This window comes from Zerene cesonia, chromosome 1 (assembly GCF_012273895.1).
Source record: "Zerene cesonia ecotype Mississippi chromosome 1, Zerene_cesonia_1.1, whole genome shotgun sequence".
Taxonomy (NCBI): domain Eukaryota; kingdom Metazoa; phylum Arthropoda; class Insecta; order Lepidoptera; family Pieridae; genus Zerene; species Zerene cesonia.
Window position 1 is genome coordinate 2,699,368 of NC_052102.1, and position 16,921 is coordinate 2,716,288.

General features: G+C 33.0%; 1 protein-coding gene across 1 annotated transcript in view; it reads right to left on the reverse strand.

Annotated features, from left to right (window-relative positions):
* LOC119828411 (myosin-VIIa) overlaps positions 1–14,712 on the reverse strand; it is a 29,923-nt gene extending 15,211 nt beyond the window's left edge. Inside the window, exons 1-2 of the mRNA XM_038350553.1 lie at positions 14,364–14,712; positions 1,568–1,616 (exon numbers count right to left, since the gene is read on the reverse strand). Coding sequence (XP_038206481.1) covers positions 1,568–1,585 — 18 coding nt within the window. The 5' untranslated portion in view covers positions 1,586–1,616; positions 14,364–14,712. The remainder of the gene's footprint in view (positions 1–1,567; positions 1,617–14,363) is intronic.
* Positions 14,713–16,921: the final 2,209 nt, after the last annotated feature.

A 16,921-nucleotide genomic window follows, 5' to 3' on the forward strand; every position in this document is an offset into this window, starting at 1 on the left:
AGGTGCTAGTTTTGAAGAAATGGTCGGAATGTGTTGCCAAACGCACAGATCGGAACCCGCTATACTCCGATGTAATTCACAATTACGGCTTTAAGAGCGCGGTTCTAAGAAAAGAAGAAACGACAGCGTATTTCATAATTATTTTTTTCTGCTTATTAATCCTCCTAAATGGATTTTAGCTCGTGTAATGTGGTTTATTATGTACATTAGTAGGTTATAGATAAATATAGAAAAGGTGTAAAATTTTATGCTATAGGTATTTGAGATATACAAATCTCATTACTGATTAATTATGTCATTTTTTAGCTCCTTAATAAATATAATTATATTTTAGACATTAAACCATTGTAAATTATAATTCCCTAGCTGTTCGCCCCGGCTTCGCCCGTTGTACACGTATACCTCTTTTTAGCATATGTCACTCAGTGCAGTTGCAGCTTTCCAATGGTGAAAGGAATGGTGCAATCGGTGCAGCAGTTTTTGTGTGAAAACTTTACAAACGTGCAAAAATACAAATTTCCTTCAATGTTAAGTGTAAAAGAATGGTCAAACGAATTAATCCAGTCATTTGGTATACAAAACAAGCAACCAAGTAGTTCACAGTCACGTAGTTATAACACAATCGTGCTTATATCGCGTACCAAGAAATTCGCACGCGTGTTTCATAGCCTAATCCTGTCCGTCCGCTTGCAGCGCCGCGGCCGCTACGTTTGAAAGACCCAATTTAGAAGTGGCACGTTTTCACTCGGTTCCAAAAGTGTGTACAAATATGTAATTAATATATTTTAGTAATTGTTACACATACTTTACGTTGAATATAAATGGATAGAGTATACATATACGTTATTTTTTAGTATCTGGTTATTTCAATTCTGTAATTCGTTCCATAAACACTCCTCGGACCGTTACTAATTTATAATTCACTAAAAATATAATTTCTCATTACACGCTTAAATCCCTAGCAAACTGATGCTTAAATGGTTACAACAATTTTAAGCCTTACTTAATTCTCTAAACCTACGTTATACAACCATTTTGCCTAAATCCATGTTATCCGAATATTATGGTAAAATCAATTAATAAATAAACAAATAACTATCGTCAAACACATTACTTAGTGGTACCTATATGAAAATAAAATATCCATTCACAAACCCGTCGTTAATATATATTAATGATTCATATTCTCCAAGTGTACCTATCCTTATGCACTTATAATTGCGTCCAGTTGGAATCATTGTGAGGCACACTAATTCAAGGCAAGTCAGTTTGTATAAAACCTTGAACTTTGCTCTTGAAATATTGTGTACGATTCGCGTGGGATAGCTTTTTTACTTTCATGCGACGAAACGAACATTTTAATTTTATACATTGATCTATTAGTAATAATGACACTCAAAACTTTTGTGTAAACTGTAAACCGTCTCAAAACCTATTTAAATTCTCAATGATTTTACATAACAAAGCGTTTAAACTTAAATTATTGTACCGATGCTAATTTTAATTGTTATAAGGAATTATATGTATTTCACGATGTATTTTATTATTGTAATTTGACTTTACTTACTCTGGTAACGATCACCATGATGTAGCCGACATGTGGTCACCGTTTCGACCTGGAATAAAATACAACACAATTCAGATTTAGGTATTTAATCCAAATTAAATATTAAAACAAAGACGTGTTATTTAATAAACTTACACCTACCCACCATATTAATGTATTATCTTACTAGGTACATAACTAATATTCATTTAATGATCAACATCATTACAGACTACAAAGATACGAGGGAAAAAATAATCAACAACTTAAAGATTGTTAAACCAGGTCACAGTAGCTATTTACGCGTCAATTTGTTAGTTTATTAAATCACAAAAGACATAGACACAATATTTTTCATCAATAAAAGTATGTGATTAACAAAATACGCGGCAAATAGTCTACGGATATAATACAAAGCATTTGTCAAAGTCAATTACATCGCGCCACGCATACCAGCGAGCCATTATACAGCGATCATTTATCATTACAACCATTATTTGCAATTATTAATTAATCTAACACGGCGAGAGAGACCTGAATCATTCTCGTCTTGCCCAGTTTTTGCTACAAAGATGACGAGAGCATTTCTTTGCAAATATTTGCTCTCAGATAACTTTTAGCATTATACTTATAGATTTATAAAATTATCGCGTCATTCCATTGAAAGATTTGCATGTGTTTTTGAACAACAGTCCGTATCGGCACAGATAACATAATATATCAGTATCATCCAATCCGTATTTCTATCTTAGATGTAGGTGTCATAAATATATATTGGTATTTTTAATATTGATTGGGAAAAACTTTGTTACAGTCAACAGATTACATTGTTTTAATTTGTCAGCAAACTAGAGATACTACAACTACAATTAGAGATGATAATACAATACTATTATAGTATACTAGCTGCGCCCCGCGGTTTCACCCGCGTAAGTCGGGATCTCGTAGGAGTATCGGGATAAAAAGTTGCCTATATGTTATTCCAGTTGTCCATCTGTCTACGTACCAAATTTAATTGCAATCGGTTCAGTAGTTTTTGCGTGAAAGAGCAACAAACACACACACATCCTTATAAACTTTCGCATTTATAATATTAGTAGGAATTAGATAAAAACTAATTATAGTTTTATATTAGAACGTAAATAATATGACCACAAATCGCTCAATACAAGAGGCAAAATGACAAAAATCCTCAAATATTAAAAGCCAATCAATCCTAACCAGACTTTTTCACTCATTCTTCTTTCTTATTTTTTCCTTTTGCCATTAGACGTCTGTGATCATTTGCATTCCTATCACCCAACATTGCTCTCATAAAACATGTCTATTCTAGTCTGCCGAAAGTGCTGATGTCTGACCCGGTAGTATATAATTACTAAGTATAAGACAAGTCGATTTTGAGAAGTGTTTCAGTAAGAGATATTTAGAAAATCACCGGTTTCTTAATATTAACTAACAAAGTTGCGTTAGCACTCGCTAATAAGCTCCATATTAGCTATCGGATATTGACGCAGTTGTCGCAATTTCTCCGTTTTGGACTTTTTTAAATACTGCTGGAATATTAATTTTAATTAAAGGTTTATATTTGTAGAAAATAAATTCAATAGATAATAATTTCTATAACCTGCGTTCTGATGTCTTCGCCGATTTAAATCGTTATTCTTAACAACATTACATCATTTCTTCTTGCGGCTTGATTGTGTAATATGTTTTTACTATATATGATGATGTCCGCCTTCCTGCACGTTAAGTCGCAACTAATAATATGCAGACGTGTTTGGATTAATATTCTGTAATGCCTCATATAATAAATTTCATTCGAGTAAATTATACTTCAAGGTAGACTGTTACTAAAATATTCAAGGTTTATTTTAGATAGTAATACTGATATAGCAATTATTTATATTAAGAATTATCGAAATAACAGGATTTACTATTTTTTTTTTTTTGTTTTCATTGAATATCATCACAATCCTGCTGGTAATAGAAGACAACAAGGCCAATTGTCCGTTTCCTTACTCTACCCAGTCTCCTCTTATATTCGTCTCATGAATCCTTTTATTTTCCTTTTGTTCCTCAAAGTTGACAGTCCATTTGAGAGAGGTAAGGCCCCTTCGAAAATTAAAGGGCGGTGCTGATCCTTTACCCTCAATCGCCTCACCAGCTTATTTGCCAACTATGCTATATTTGACACTTGGCACTCATAAAATACTACCATGACTTTTTGGGGGCCATAAGGTTTTATACAACTTTGTGTACCTCATACGTTAAAATCAATACTACACAAACAATTCCACACATGAATACTGATCGAGTTGTTATTATAAAAATACTAAATAACTAACAATAATCAATTAACTTTCTAAAGGAAATTCTATTGTGGGAGTCGAGCACGCTTCGGCACGAATTTGGCCAGCTCGCACCGGGGAAGTACCACACCCCCACAGAAAACCGGCGTGAAATAGTGGCATGCCACTGTGTTTCGTACGGTGAGTGGGGGAGCCGGAGGCCCGTTTCCTTTTCCTCACCCGTCCTAGTCCATTCCTTCTTTCCAGTCGTTAATCCTTTCCTTTTCCCTTACCCCATAAAAGCGGGCAGCGCATTCACAGAGGTACTACCTTTGCGAATGTTTATGGGCGGTGGTGGTCGCTTGCCATCGGGCGAACCACCAGCTCGGCTGCCCGCTTAATGACATAAAAAAAAAAAAAAAAAAAAAAAAAAGGAAAACCGTAACGTAAAAAATACATCCCAAAATTAAATACCACATACTCAAAAACTATCAATTTCAGCCGTAATGCAATTATTCATGTTCAGTATTAATTCATTTAATAAAAACAAATGAACGCAAGTTTCGTTTCGTAGTTTAAAAGCGTGCATGCAAACGTCTCGTACGCAGGTGTAAATAGCCCGATTGTGTTTCTGTTGAATTGTTCATAAACATTGCGAATTTCCTTTGCTTTTAACTCCAAACAATGCTGCATGAAGACGGCTATTTACAGAACAATGAAGGATTGATGTACCTTTACAAGAGTGTAAGTCATTCACGGATTATATGAATATGATTTTCAATAATGGAAATAATTTTATATTATTGTATTTTTTATTACTGTATTTACCCTAAAAATTTATGTGGTAATTTTTTTGGGATAACTCGGGATTAAACAGAACACGTGCTTGTTTTAGGAATAAAAAATAGTGACCACATATAATGCATTGATTAATAAATATTTTTAATTTTTTTCGTTTTTGACGTAAGTGCGAATTCAAAATTCGATCTATCGAGCATTTAAGTATTTTGAATATAAATGGTACTACACTGTCGTTAGACTTGCCCCACGTCACGCCAGATGATTCCATAATCCGCCCAAATACAAATAGAAATTAGAATTCAGATCGTGCTCAGTAACGCTCACAGATTGACAGAATACGGCATCATTACAGCGGAACTAAACACCGGAAAGCCTTTGAATGCGGCCGTTCATCTCGAGGGGCGTTCACGTTTCATTTGACCCCAGCGTAACTCGGCCACTCGCCGACATAACACCGATGGGAATATAATGGGTTTCACTTTTACGTTTTGTCATTTTGCTGAAAGTGTGGTTATAATAGAAGCGTCCAGATCATAATGATACAGTTAAATAAAATACCCATTAATTTTACTTCTTTTAAGTAGTATTGCCAGCATTTACTGCTTTTAATGTATGAAATCTTAATCTCTAGTTTTATTCGGCAATATTTTGGCCGTTACAATAAGCATATTATAATTTAACATTTCTGCTGTTCAAAGGCAGTATAACCTGGAGCTGCTAAATGTATTTTGTTATTTACTTGGAAAAAACTACATTTGTAAAAAAGATGTCAGACCGCCTCTTCATATATGCCAACACTATTTTCAGAGTACAATTCGTGATCGCATGTGTTAATATCGTATAATACCAATGCATTCCGTTGACACAGCAGCCGGTAGTAGATAACCGGTATTACTCAAACAGAGACGAGGCGAAACGGACGTCGAGCGTGTTCCATATTTGACAACTTGAATCGCGCCGCTATGTAACGGCGACAATCGGTCATTTGTATAAATGAATCGACAGATCTAACTTTCAAAATGAGGAATACTTATATAGAATATAATACTTGGCTCATTATTAAGAAACAAAATTTTGAAATCATTGTGTTGCTATGTATCAAAAAATAAAAAGTTATTCATTTATTAATAGTCACACGATTGTAAAATAGAGGCCACTGTCTATACAAAGATTTAGGCCATTGTCACTGATTTTTGATTTCATTCTTACATATCGAGCAAACTAAAATGTTGAATTTATTATAATAAACAGAAACCACAGATAACATAACATTCTCAGAAACTAAAAACACGCTTTAATGATAGAGTCAACTAAATTGCCTCACTTGCTCTTATACAAAGTAAACGTAAGAAAATTACAATATATTCTCATTAAATTATTGTATTGTCACCGATCATTACTACGATTTAATAAGTGTACAAAGTTTGAATTAAATCAGTCAGTCTAAAGTATGTCAATATTTAGTCTAAAGGAGTCGGTTACATACAAACATACAGGTGAAGCTAATAAATGTGTGCTAAAAATGTTCATATATCATTATAGTGATCAAAAACTTATAACTAGATGTTTACGAAGTGTAACAAGTTTTAGCACTGACGGCGAGATAACGGCATTGTAAAGCAAGATAACTTATTAGTGAAGAAATTAAAATTGTACGGTAAGAAGATCCGGTTTAACGCTCATAGATAATATGTCAACAATAAATGGATAAAATAAAAATATAATTTTACTTCCTTAATTTATATTGCGAAATTAAATCCCGATTTTCAACCTTATCAAAGGCAAATTAGTGTAAATTTCATGTGATGCGCCTGTTATTAGCCTAATTCATTTCTTTTATTCAATAAACCCGGCATGCTTCTTGATACATAGTACCAACTATATTGAGCTGCATTATTACGCCTACGACACTTACCTACTAGGACTAATACCTACTAGGAATGCCGGAAGTATTTAGAGTCTTGAAATGTTATGTAATTATAAAGTAATTATTTCAGCTATCGATAAATAATTATTCGGATGAATATATTCTGTGGTAAACTTTTAGCCGAATGTAGCGATAATAATGTTGGTAACAGTTTGAGAATTTTGAGTGACATCAATCCAATGGGGATCCGGTTTTTAAAACATATTCAATAAGTTTGTGATAGACTAAAGATTATCATAGTAGGTATATATGTATGTAGTAGGAATATACACTAGCTTTTAACTGCGTTTTTGTGTAGATAATATCTCGAACAAATTATGAGCACAACTATGGGCGTAGATTGTGAAGAAAAAATTGCCAGAACTATCTTAAGAGAGGATTTTTATAGAAATATAAATATTTTTCTACATCCTACTATATCCTACTAATATTATGAATGCGAAAGTCTGTAAGGATGTGTGTGTGTGTTTGTTGCTCTTTCATGCAATAACTACTGAACCGATTGCAATTAAATTTGGTACGTAGACAGCTGGACAACTGGAATAACACATACGCAACTTTTTATCCCTACGGGAATCCTTTGAAAGTATTCCTACGGGATACGGACTTACGCGGGTAAAAGAGCGAGGCGCAGCTAGTACTATATACGTATAAATAAAGAAACCATAGATATAAATAAGCATACATTCGACAACTATGGAATTATTAATATATATAAAACGTTATTTTAAATCTATCGAGCGGGTGGGAAAACAGCTAAGGTATATCCACAATAATTAAAAAAGCAAAAAAGATTACGCTTATTTGTTCCGGACCCAGAGTAACGATGGGAGTTCTCGTGAGATGAAATAACAAATTTATCTACATAAATCTACGTACCATCGCGTTATCTCGTTAGTATAGTATCATATTACTAATTTCTTTTATACAAGTTTATTACAAAAATATCTGTAACTACACACTTTGAGTAGTTCAGAGATAAACCTAATTAATTATAAGATAAACCGAAAATAGAAATATTATAACTATATCTTCTTATTTTTTCTTCATGAATTGAACAATCCACACAAAATAATTTCCATCGAATGCTTATTAATTGTTTACAAAAAGGTTTTAAACTGACTTCAAATTATTAATATTCAATTACATATTTTCTTCTTTACCTTTTACACATTTCCTTTTGTACGTGTAGAAAGATCGCAATCCAATGTATCGCTTCCATTATCTACTATATTAAAATAAGTCGGGTTTTCCTTCCTGACGCTATAACCCAGAACGCACGAACCGATTTCCACGGTTTTGCATTCATTTGAAAGGTCTCCGGCTCAGTGAGGTTTATAGCAAAGAAAATTCAGGATAAATTTCAACAGTAAAGCGGGAAAATCATTTTTCACATACAACCGTCTGGTGGCGAAACGGAGTTGCCGGGTTTGCTAGTTTCTTCTAAATTCAAAACAATTAATAAGCACAAAAAACAGTTTTCTAACTAAGGCAATTTTACACACTTCAGCTGTTATTTCTATTTCTTTTATATATACGACTATTTCACGACTTCCAATCTTTACTGTTTCAAATGCAGAAGCGTAGTCTATTGACCTACATGAAACAAGCAGCTATTTAACAATACAAATATTTCTGTTAGCATTGTTTACGGGCGCGAGTGCGGGCACGAGCCATGACCTGCGGTTCGTGGTTGAATAGACACGTTACTGTTGTTGGTAATTCAATTATTTACTTTATTTTTAAAACTCTAAAAATGCCATACGTAATGCTGTGACATTACAAACATATTTGGGAGTTTTATTATAGTATGCAATATTCTGAGAATTGTGGAACCCGAAACATAGTTGAATCGGAGAATATATCCTTATTTGAAACTTTCCAATCTATATTTACAAATTAAAAGCTTAGAAGGGAATTTATTATTTACTTTAACAACCTTTACAGTTCTAAAACGTTACAGACAGCGACTGTTTTTGGTTGGACTTAGAATTTCCGTCCATAAATTCCCTCGAATTTAATTACTTTATAATTATAATAAAATATACAATATGGTTTCGTCAATTTCATTACACATAATAAACAATAATGTTACAATTGCCATTGTTAACGGAATAACATAATGAAATAATAGTTATCAGTATATAATTTCAAGAACGTGTGAAAATGTGTGTTCATAACTAGTATTATATTATGTATGGTTCGTAATAAGATGTATATAGTATAAATTAATTTTTCTTCTTTTTTGAAATTAGTTATAGATCTAACGAAATACATACCTAAATAAATCTTTAAACTTAATAATTAATTGTCGAAGAGAAGTCTAATTTTTTAAAGTAAGAGGTTAAGAATAATAAAATACTAGCTGACCCGGCAAACACTGTTCTGCCTTATTCTTATCATTTAGGGGTATGAAAAATGTTTTCCAGACAGACAGACAGACAAACAGACCGATTCTCAGACATACCCAATGTGCACAAAATATTTCATAAGAATCGGTCCAGCCGTTTTGGAGGAGTTGGGTAAAACTAGAATTAATCTAAAATTTCCTTAACACAGAGCACAATTGAAGGGGGAAATCAATGAATGTTACTATTTCAGGTAAAAATATATTCAGATTACGAAAAAGGAAAAAATATATAATATACATGTGTATGTGTAAATAGATAAAATAATTCCGCAATATTATTAGCAACTACTTACAGTTCTAATACAAATAACTGAATAACAAAATAAGGTATAACGCAGGTATTCTAGGAACTACGATAAATCCAATAGATTTATTTTCAACACGATGGAATATTTTGTAACAATGCGTCATTAAAATAATACTTGTGTGCTGTGCAAAGCGTAAACTTCGAGTCAATGTAGTAAGTGATTATTATTTTTAACAGATGTCGTAATAGTTGTATATTTACAAAGTACTTTACCAAATAAAACTCTATTATCTTCGAAAATTAATCCAATGTTCGGAATACCTACATATCATACCAACTACATAATGTTTGATGCTAAACAAATGAGTACTTATGTTATTTTTTTATAAATATTTAAATATTACAAATAATTCAACAAAAAAAATATGAACAAATAATGCTACAAGCAGCACTTTCATCATGCTATAATTTCCTGTAACTACACACTGTAGCGTAATAGCCATTATCAAACTAATACGTTAATCAAGCTGTAATAATAAATCAACAATCGATATTTACCTTATTTCCTCATATAATTTTATTGTTCAACATAGTTGCTGATAGCGTTTGCATCACATTATATGAAGCCGTACTGCTGAAGACACGTCCATGTTAATCGATAGAAACCGTACTTATTAAACATCTAGAACACCCTTTATAGGAACTGGAATTGGTATTGATATAGCGTGAAATAATGTAGGTATAGGATACATGTCCACATAGAGAATAATATGATGTTCTGACATCGCACCATCGTATAATTATAGTATCACTAGCATACCCGGCCACGCGTTGCTGTGACTGAGTAATATTTAAAAATATTGACACTGGATTTTTATATATTAAGATATCAATTACTGGTATGGCTCATTTGTTTGCCAAAGTTCAATAAAATCCGTTCAATGGTTTTCGTGGGAAGGAGTAAGTAAACATACATTAATGCATCCATCCTCAAACTTGCGCATTTATAATATTAGTAAAAGAATAAATTTAATTAGTAGAAATATGAAATGTAACCTGTATTCAAGAAAATATTAACAGTTTACTAAATGAGTCAGTTATGATAAGCACTTAAAGCCGGCATAGAAACGAAAACCAAGTTGTGCATTATAATGATTAACACATTGCAGAAAAAGAGTCCATGTATCAAAAGAGGTTTGAGCTAGAATCGTGTTCGATGGATACAAAGCTACATAAAAAATGTATCGTTTCGTCATACGATGTTGACACAGCTAATTGTCGCCGTAACGTGTGCTTGCAACTGAGCGAGTCAGGTGTGAGCATACAATGTGATAGTGTCATTACATACACTGATGACAGTTGATTAAATATTTCACATTGATCCTAGTTTTAAAGGCTATTTTATGATCTTTACTTGTATGTGACTTTGTCTTTACAAAACCTGAACTTTGCTGTTGTGTTTTTTGAAATGAAACAGAATTATAAGACGTGAATTTCTGTTCTGCTTTTTTTTTCTTTTTTTGCTGTTCATTTTATACACAATAAATTTATTTATTTATTTCTTTCTTGATTTACATATTCGTCTACTGAAGTTATGTTACCCAAAACTAAAGGGCACTAATAGATAGGTAGACATTAAGAAAGAAAGTGAACCGAGCAGCTCACAAATATAGCGTCGAGACTATACATATTAAGAGGGAGTAAACAAAACTTTCTTTGTCAATCTACGCGTTTCGATCGCATGTCACATGCGTTACGAAATACTTTCATTACGAAAGTAAACTTGTTTTAAATGATACATAAAATAAAATTAAATTAACTACGATGTATTATGATATTATTATATTGCAAATGGCAGAGATGGCATGATTATGCTACAATAATATGTGTAAATTGTGTTAAAAGTAGGATTTTGTGAATCATACGTTACTTTAAAGAGAGCAAAGGACAGTAAAAGTAATTATTGTTGTTGGTCTTTAACCGTATATCATCAATAATGCATATATCCTATAAAACCTTCCGTAAGTAAATCAGATTGAATTGCTGTGCTTACATTACATTTTTTACACATAAATATTCCGACAATGCTCACCAACGTGTCTCGAATCGATTTGTCCGTTTTGACCTCACGCGCGACAACGCACGATTGCAGTGAAAGTCGTGTCGTCGATCGAATCCATTTCATATTCCCATTGCAATGTATGCTTCATTATGTATGTATTGTTAGACATTGATGAGTGTATGCATATGCAAGTTAGCACGTACATTAAGAACGACGTCTGAGTTTATTTCTATCTGCTCATAAACAATATGCCACGTTGTTTATAGGTTTCGATGCACTACTTAAAGTTAAGTGGCTTACCACTTCATCATTTATCATTTTATATTTTAAGAAATATAATTTTATATTCTTAATTTCGTTCATGTATAAATATAAATTTTTTGGTGATTTGATGCCGTTGAAGTCTTTTATATAGAATCAATTGAAATCATAGAGATCGTCAGCAAAGCGAACTATATTTTGACGAAAGGCTGTAATTTTTATTAGAATAATAAACGTTTAATTAACCAATATTTATATTAACGATGTCAATCATATAAAAAAGTGATTTGACTTGTGCATTTCTATGCTTATATGATTTCATATCAGGATTTCTTTTAAAAACCCAAAACTTTTATGTGTATTTAAACTAATAGTAACAGCGTTAAATGCAATGCTAAGATTTGTCGAGTTCAGAGCAGTAATTAATATTAATTAATACTTTCACTTGCTCCACATTCTCGGACCTACAAGGAAACGAATTCATTCAAACTTATTTATTTGGTAACGGTTCTACGCAATGTATATGGTTAAAGTCATAGTATTATAAATGCGAAAGTTGGTTGTTTGTCCTTCATTCACGTCAAAACGGGGCGTTTTATTATATATAATTTTTGTGTCTAGGAGATGTAAAGAAGCTAGACTCTAGAGAGTGCCTTTTAACCGTGAAATATCTCATTTCTATTTCATTTCCTTTGACTATGCGGGCAAAGCCGCTGGCAGAAAGCTAGCTATTTATAGTACCTGTATAATACGCAGTCATGTTTTTAATGGGATTTTATTTCAAAGCAACTACGAACCTGATACAATATTGATGAAAAATAGGTTTAATAATCTCATTATAACCTCCCATTGTGAAGTAATATTTTAATCAATTTAATACAAACAATTTTACACTTCCTCATAGGAGGCCCGTGTCCCAGCAGTGGGCTGTATGCTATATATGGGCTGATGATGATGATGATGATGATGAATTTTACACTTCGCCTTTCGCGTTCGAGCCTTTCGTTTCAAGATTTTAGCAGTATGGGGGATAGACATGTATGTGTATATTACATAGGTAGGTAATGATGCAGAATGTCAAACAGGTATTTCGAATATTCCAAATCAACCGATTCCATACAAGGATTGGGAATTGAGAGCAGTTATAGAATTCTAGACTTAACTTTGCATATGGTACTGTTAAAGTACCAAAAATTTATATTTTCGTTTATTTTTGTGTACAACACAGTAAATTTTTATTATTTTTTTACATCTAGATATATTAGCTGTTGATAGCTGTTGGAACTGCATATTATGTAGCTCATTCCTTATAATATACTCATAAGTTTAAAAAAGAAACGAAGGGACAGTACCTGGATGTTTAATATTTTATATGTCATAGCGGGTAGCCGATTTGTTTATTTGTCTGAAGGTAAGAGACTACCACCAGCCAGGAATATTTGAAAAGGTTATATTGAAAAATGCGTTGCGTTAAAAAATAAGGAGAGAATTGACGATAGGAAAAAAGGAGTGGAGTAAGAAGAGTGAGGTAAAAGATGTGGGCCATAGGCATGCTACTATTTCACACCGTGTGTGGGTACTTATCCCGGTGTGTGCTGGCCAAATTCGTGCCGAAGCGTGCTCGAATCCACATTTGAATATCACATACTATATGTACATACATATATTTGCAATATCTCATCGTTTCTTACGTCAATATTACTCGATTCGTTCAATAGTGCTTGTAACTTTCTATGGGAATTGTGAAAAGCAATTTGTATTGTTTATTCCTTACACGAGAAGGCCGTGTGTACATTACCTATTATCGTAAGATTTGCTTATAGCTAACTAATGACTGGTTTTGTGTATCGGCTCTAAGTAAGGATTATGATGCTCTTAAGTTACAACGACAAGGTACTTTGTAATCGATTGTCTTCGCGGTCAGTTTCATATTACATTATCATTTCAAACAATCTATGAGAATAAATTTTTCCCATATCTTTCGTTCTGGCAATAATAAAAATACTCATTCCAACTGATTTTGACCATAGCAGATCTCGATTGTGACTAGCCTACTCACTATGTGGGAAAACCGCCAAGACCGGGACATTAGGGCAACTTACTATGTGAACCTTTATTATTTATAATTAGCAGTTTTCCTGTAGAGCATTTTTAATATATCTTTATCGTGAGCAATTTGGTAAAAAAAAGATTTTAATCTTGGAAAACTATTTTTCAATTATTTTTCCTTATATCCCTCTCCTGATGAGGCTAAATTCAAATTGTTCCAATTGTTTTGAATTTAAAATATTATGCTTTAATATAAAAAAAAAAAATCAAATACATTACCAATTAAAGCAATAGATGTTGATGATATAATATAATGAATAGAGTGTAGAGTGTTCCAATACGTAAACGTGCTTATTAGCGATGCACTTTTCATTCCTTCCCAAGAGTGTTATTATGCTCTTATGAAATAAATGTGGGTACTTTTATATATATGGAATTATCTATTAAAAGTCTAATAAGATTCTTAGGCGGATAAAGCACCGAGATAAGACAAATTCCTCAATCCTCTCTTAGCAACGGTAAATTTCATGTCGCCCGCACAATATAACACGTCAAATCACACATTTCTATGGAAACTGTTGACTAAGCGGTACAACATGTTAAGGTGTTAAAATCTCTGAGTAAACAACGCTACGTGGATTGCATTCCAACGCTTAAAATAAACTAGAACTATATCTTTGTAAGGGATTTAAGCCAGATTATGTACACACGATAGTTTCAGTCACCTGACTGACTGTAAACAGAGGCAGGTCATAGCCAACTAAATATTTACCGTTATGATCTGCTTCTCGATCAGGCGCCAGCACTGGAGCTCGTCATATCACACACACTTAGTATAGACACTTGTGATCACAAACACCGGTTCACAGGTCACAAAACTTCGGGCATTTCGCGATATTAGAACGTAAGGGCCGCGACAGTTCGCACGGGACCACGAAATGCGACAGACCGTAAATGTTAACCTACCTGTATGGCTTGCGTGTCGACTGTCGGTCCACCGGACCGGGGCGACTGTTTTACCGACGCCCACCTGTATAATCCCTGACACAACCTCACATAAAATTCTAAGCTTGGCTAAACACCAATTATTTGTATTCTATTCTTTAAATGTTCAATATCAAGAAAGGAGAATCAGCACATTTCATGTTAAATCCGTCTAGCGTCAACAGTTTACATCTGCAACTTGACGCAAAAGCCTTAATCTGTTTTACCGACTTATGTAACGCCATCTAGTGAAAAAATCATTAAATTTAAGTAAACTGCATTTAACCTGGCCGACACGATATTAGGATTTGCTAATTGGTAAGACGGCTTTCTTTTCAATGTGATTTTTAAACCAATTTCTATCCTCTTAGTTATAAATACCTCTCAATATACAGTTTTAAAAAGTAAAGATATGTATACCTTATATTCTTTTTATTTGTAAACATATGTTAATATGACAAATTAAAATTTTACATACACACAAATACACTCTTATCAATTTAAAAGTGCTTAGAAACCAAATAAATACCAACAGATGAGCGCAAAATAAAACCGATATCTGATCGGATATTATAAAATCAATCGACAACTTACGAATACATTCAGTTACAGACCATTTTAATTTTAAAACATAAAATATAAATAATACAATGAAAGGAAATAATTAACAAAGTGTTTGTATTAGCACACTTTTGTGTCACTTTGATATATATATATATAGATCAAAGATCTACAACATAGATTCGAACCTTTAAAGCCTTAAATCCTGCAAACTAATAGTGTACAAGAAGTACAATCTCGCGCCGTTAGAGGGCGCTTATTGCAAAATGACATTACGGAAAATCTAACGAAACAGTCATTAAAACAATACACAGAAGCTTATTTTAATATTCATTGTCTTTATGGTAATAACTGGCATGCCACGTGGCCTAGTGATTGACCACGTAAGTGAACATAAGGTATAGGTGACGTGCGGAATTGTCCCACTCGCTTATTTGTACACATCCGTGTTTAAGATTGATTAGCATTGACAATGTTTGCAAATTATACACTTGTAGAGATATAAATCGTACATACTGATGATATGTATTTTATTAAGGCACCTACTCCAGCTATTGCATTCAATGAATGTAAGACATAATATTAAATTACACAGTATAATAAATATTCTGCCTTAATATATTGTGCAATTTGATATACCTACTTAGTTTAATTCAGCAAAGTAATCAATCTTTATTACTACATGAAGCGTATGAAGCAGTAAATTTGAAAAAAGTTAAACAGTATCTAAAGTGGAATTTTTCTTTATTTTGCTTATTGTGTCTTATTTGTGGATAATAGAACTATTTAAGGGACTATTTACGCCTTTTCCCACTAATTCACCATAGGTTTTCATAGGAGCTGTGTTAAGTTCAACTTTTAAACATTTTTTGGGAAAAAATGACTAACCTCTGCATATGCCGTACTAGCCGCTTGTCCCGGATACCAATCCTTGGACCAAGGATAAAAAATGGCCCATGTTATTCAGATATTTCAGAGCTTTCTAAGCGCTCTATCGTGTCAATCAATCAATCTTAGAGTGTTAAATCTTGTCAAAATTTCCCTATTTCGATGCGGTAGATAGACTTAATTAAAACAGATAGAAAAATAATGCGTTGCGAGCACAAAATGCCTGTTCCTGATTCTTCTACAATACGTTCTGCACAATATGTTCATGTTACACTATTTCTCACGAAAATCAGTTCACTAAAAATATCGCACCTGGCTTCGCTTATATTCTTATACCTTTAAACGAGCAATTCTTGTATATATATATATATATATATATATATAATTGGAATCTTGGAATCGGCTCCAACGATTTTCATGAAATTTAGTATATAGGGGGTTTCGGGGGCGATAAATCGATCTAGCTAGGAATTTTTTTTAGAAAATATCATATTCGTGTTTTATTCGTGTTTTTTTTTCCTGACTTCTATTGGTGAATAATAATACTATTTTGCTTCGTAGATAGCTGGAGAACTAAAATAACACATAGGCACTTTTTATACCGATATTCATACGGGATACGGACTTACGCGGTTTCAACCGCGGGTCACAGCTAGTTAATATTTTAATATATAAAGCATGCGCTTTGTATTTGTACATTTAAATGGTTGGAGACTAATAATACAACCTCCCATACTCGGCATGCAGGTTCTTAGTTCGAGATTCCTCTTCACAGAACATCTACATTTATGGAAAGTCGCATAGTCATACTTAACAAAATTTCGTCGTTTCAGCCGTGGGACGTCCACTGCTGGACAAAGGCCTCCCTCAAAGATTTCCACCACGACCGGTCACTGG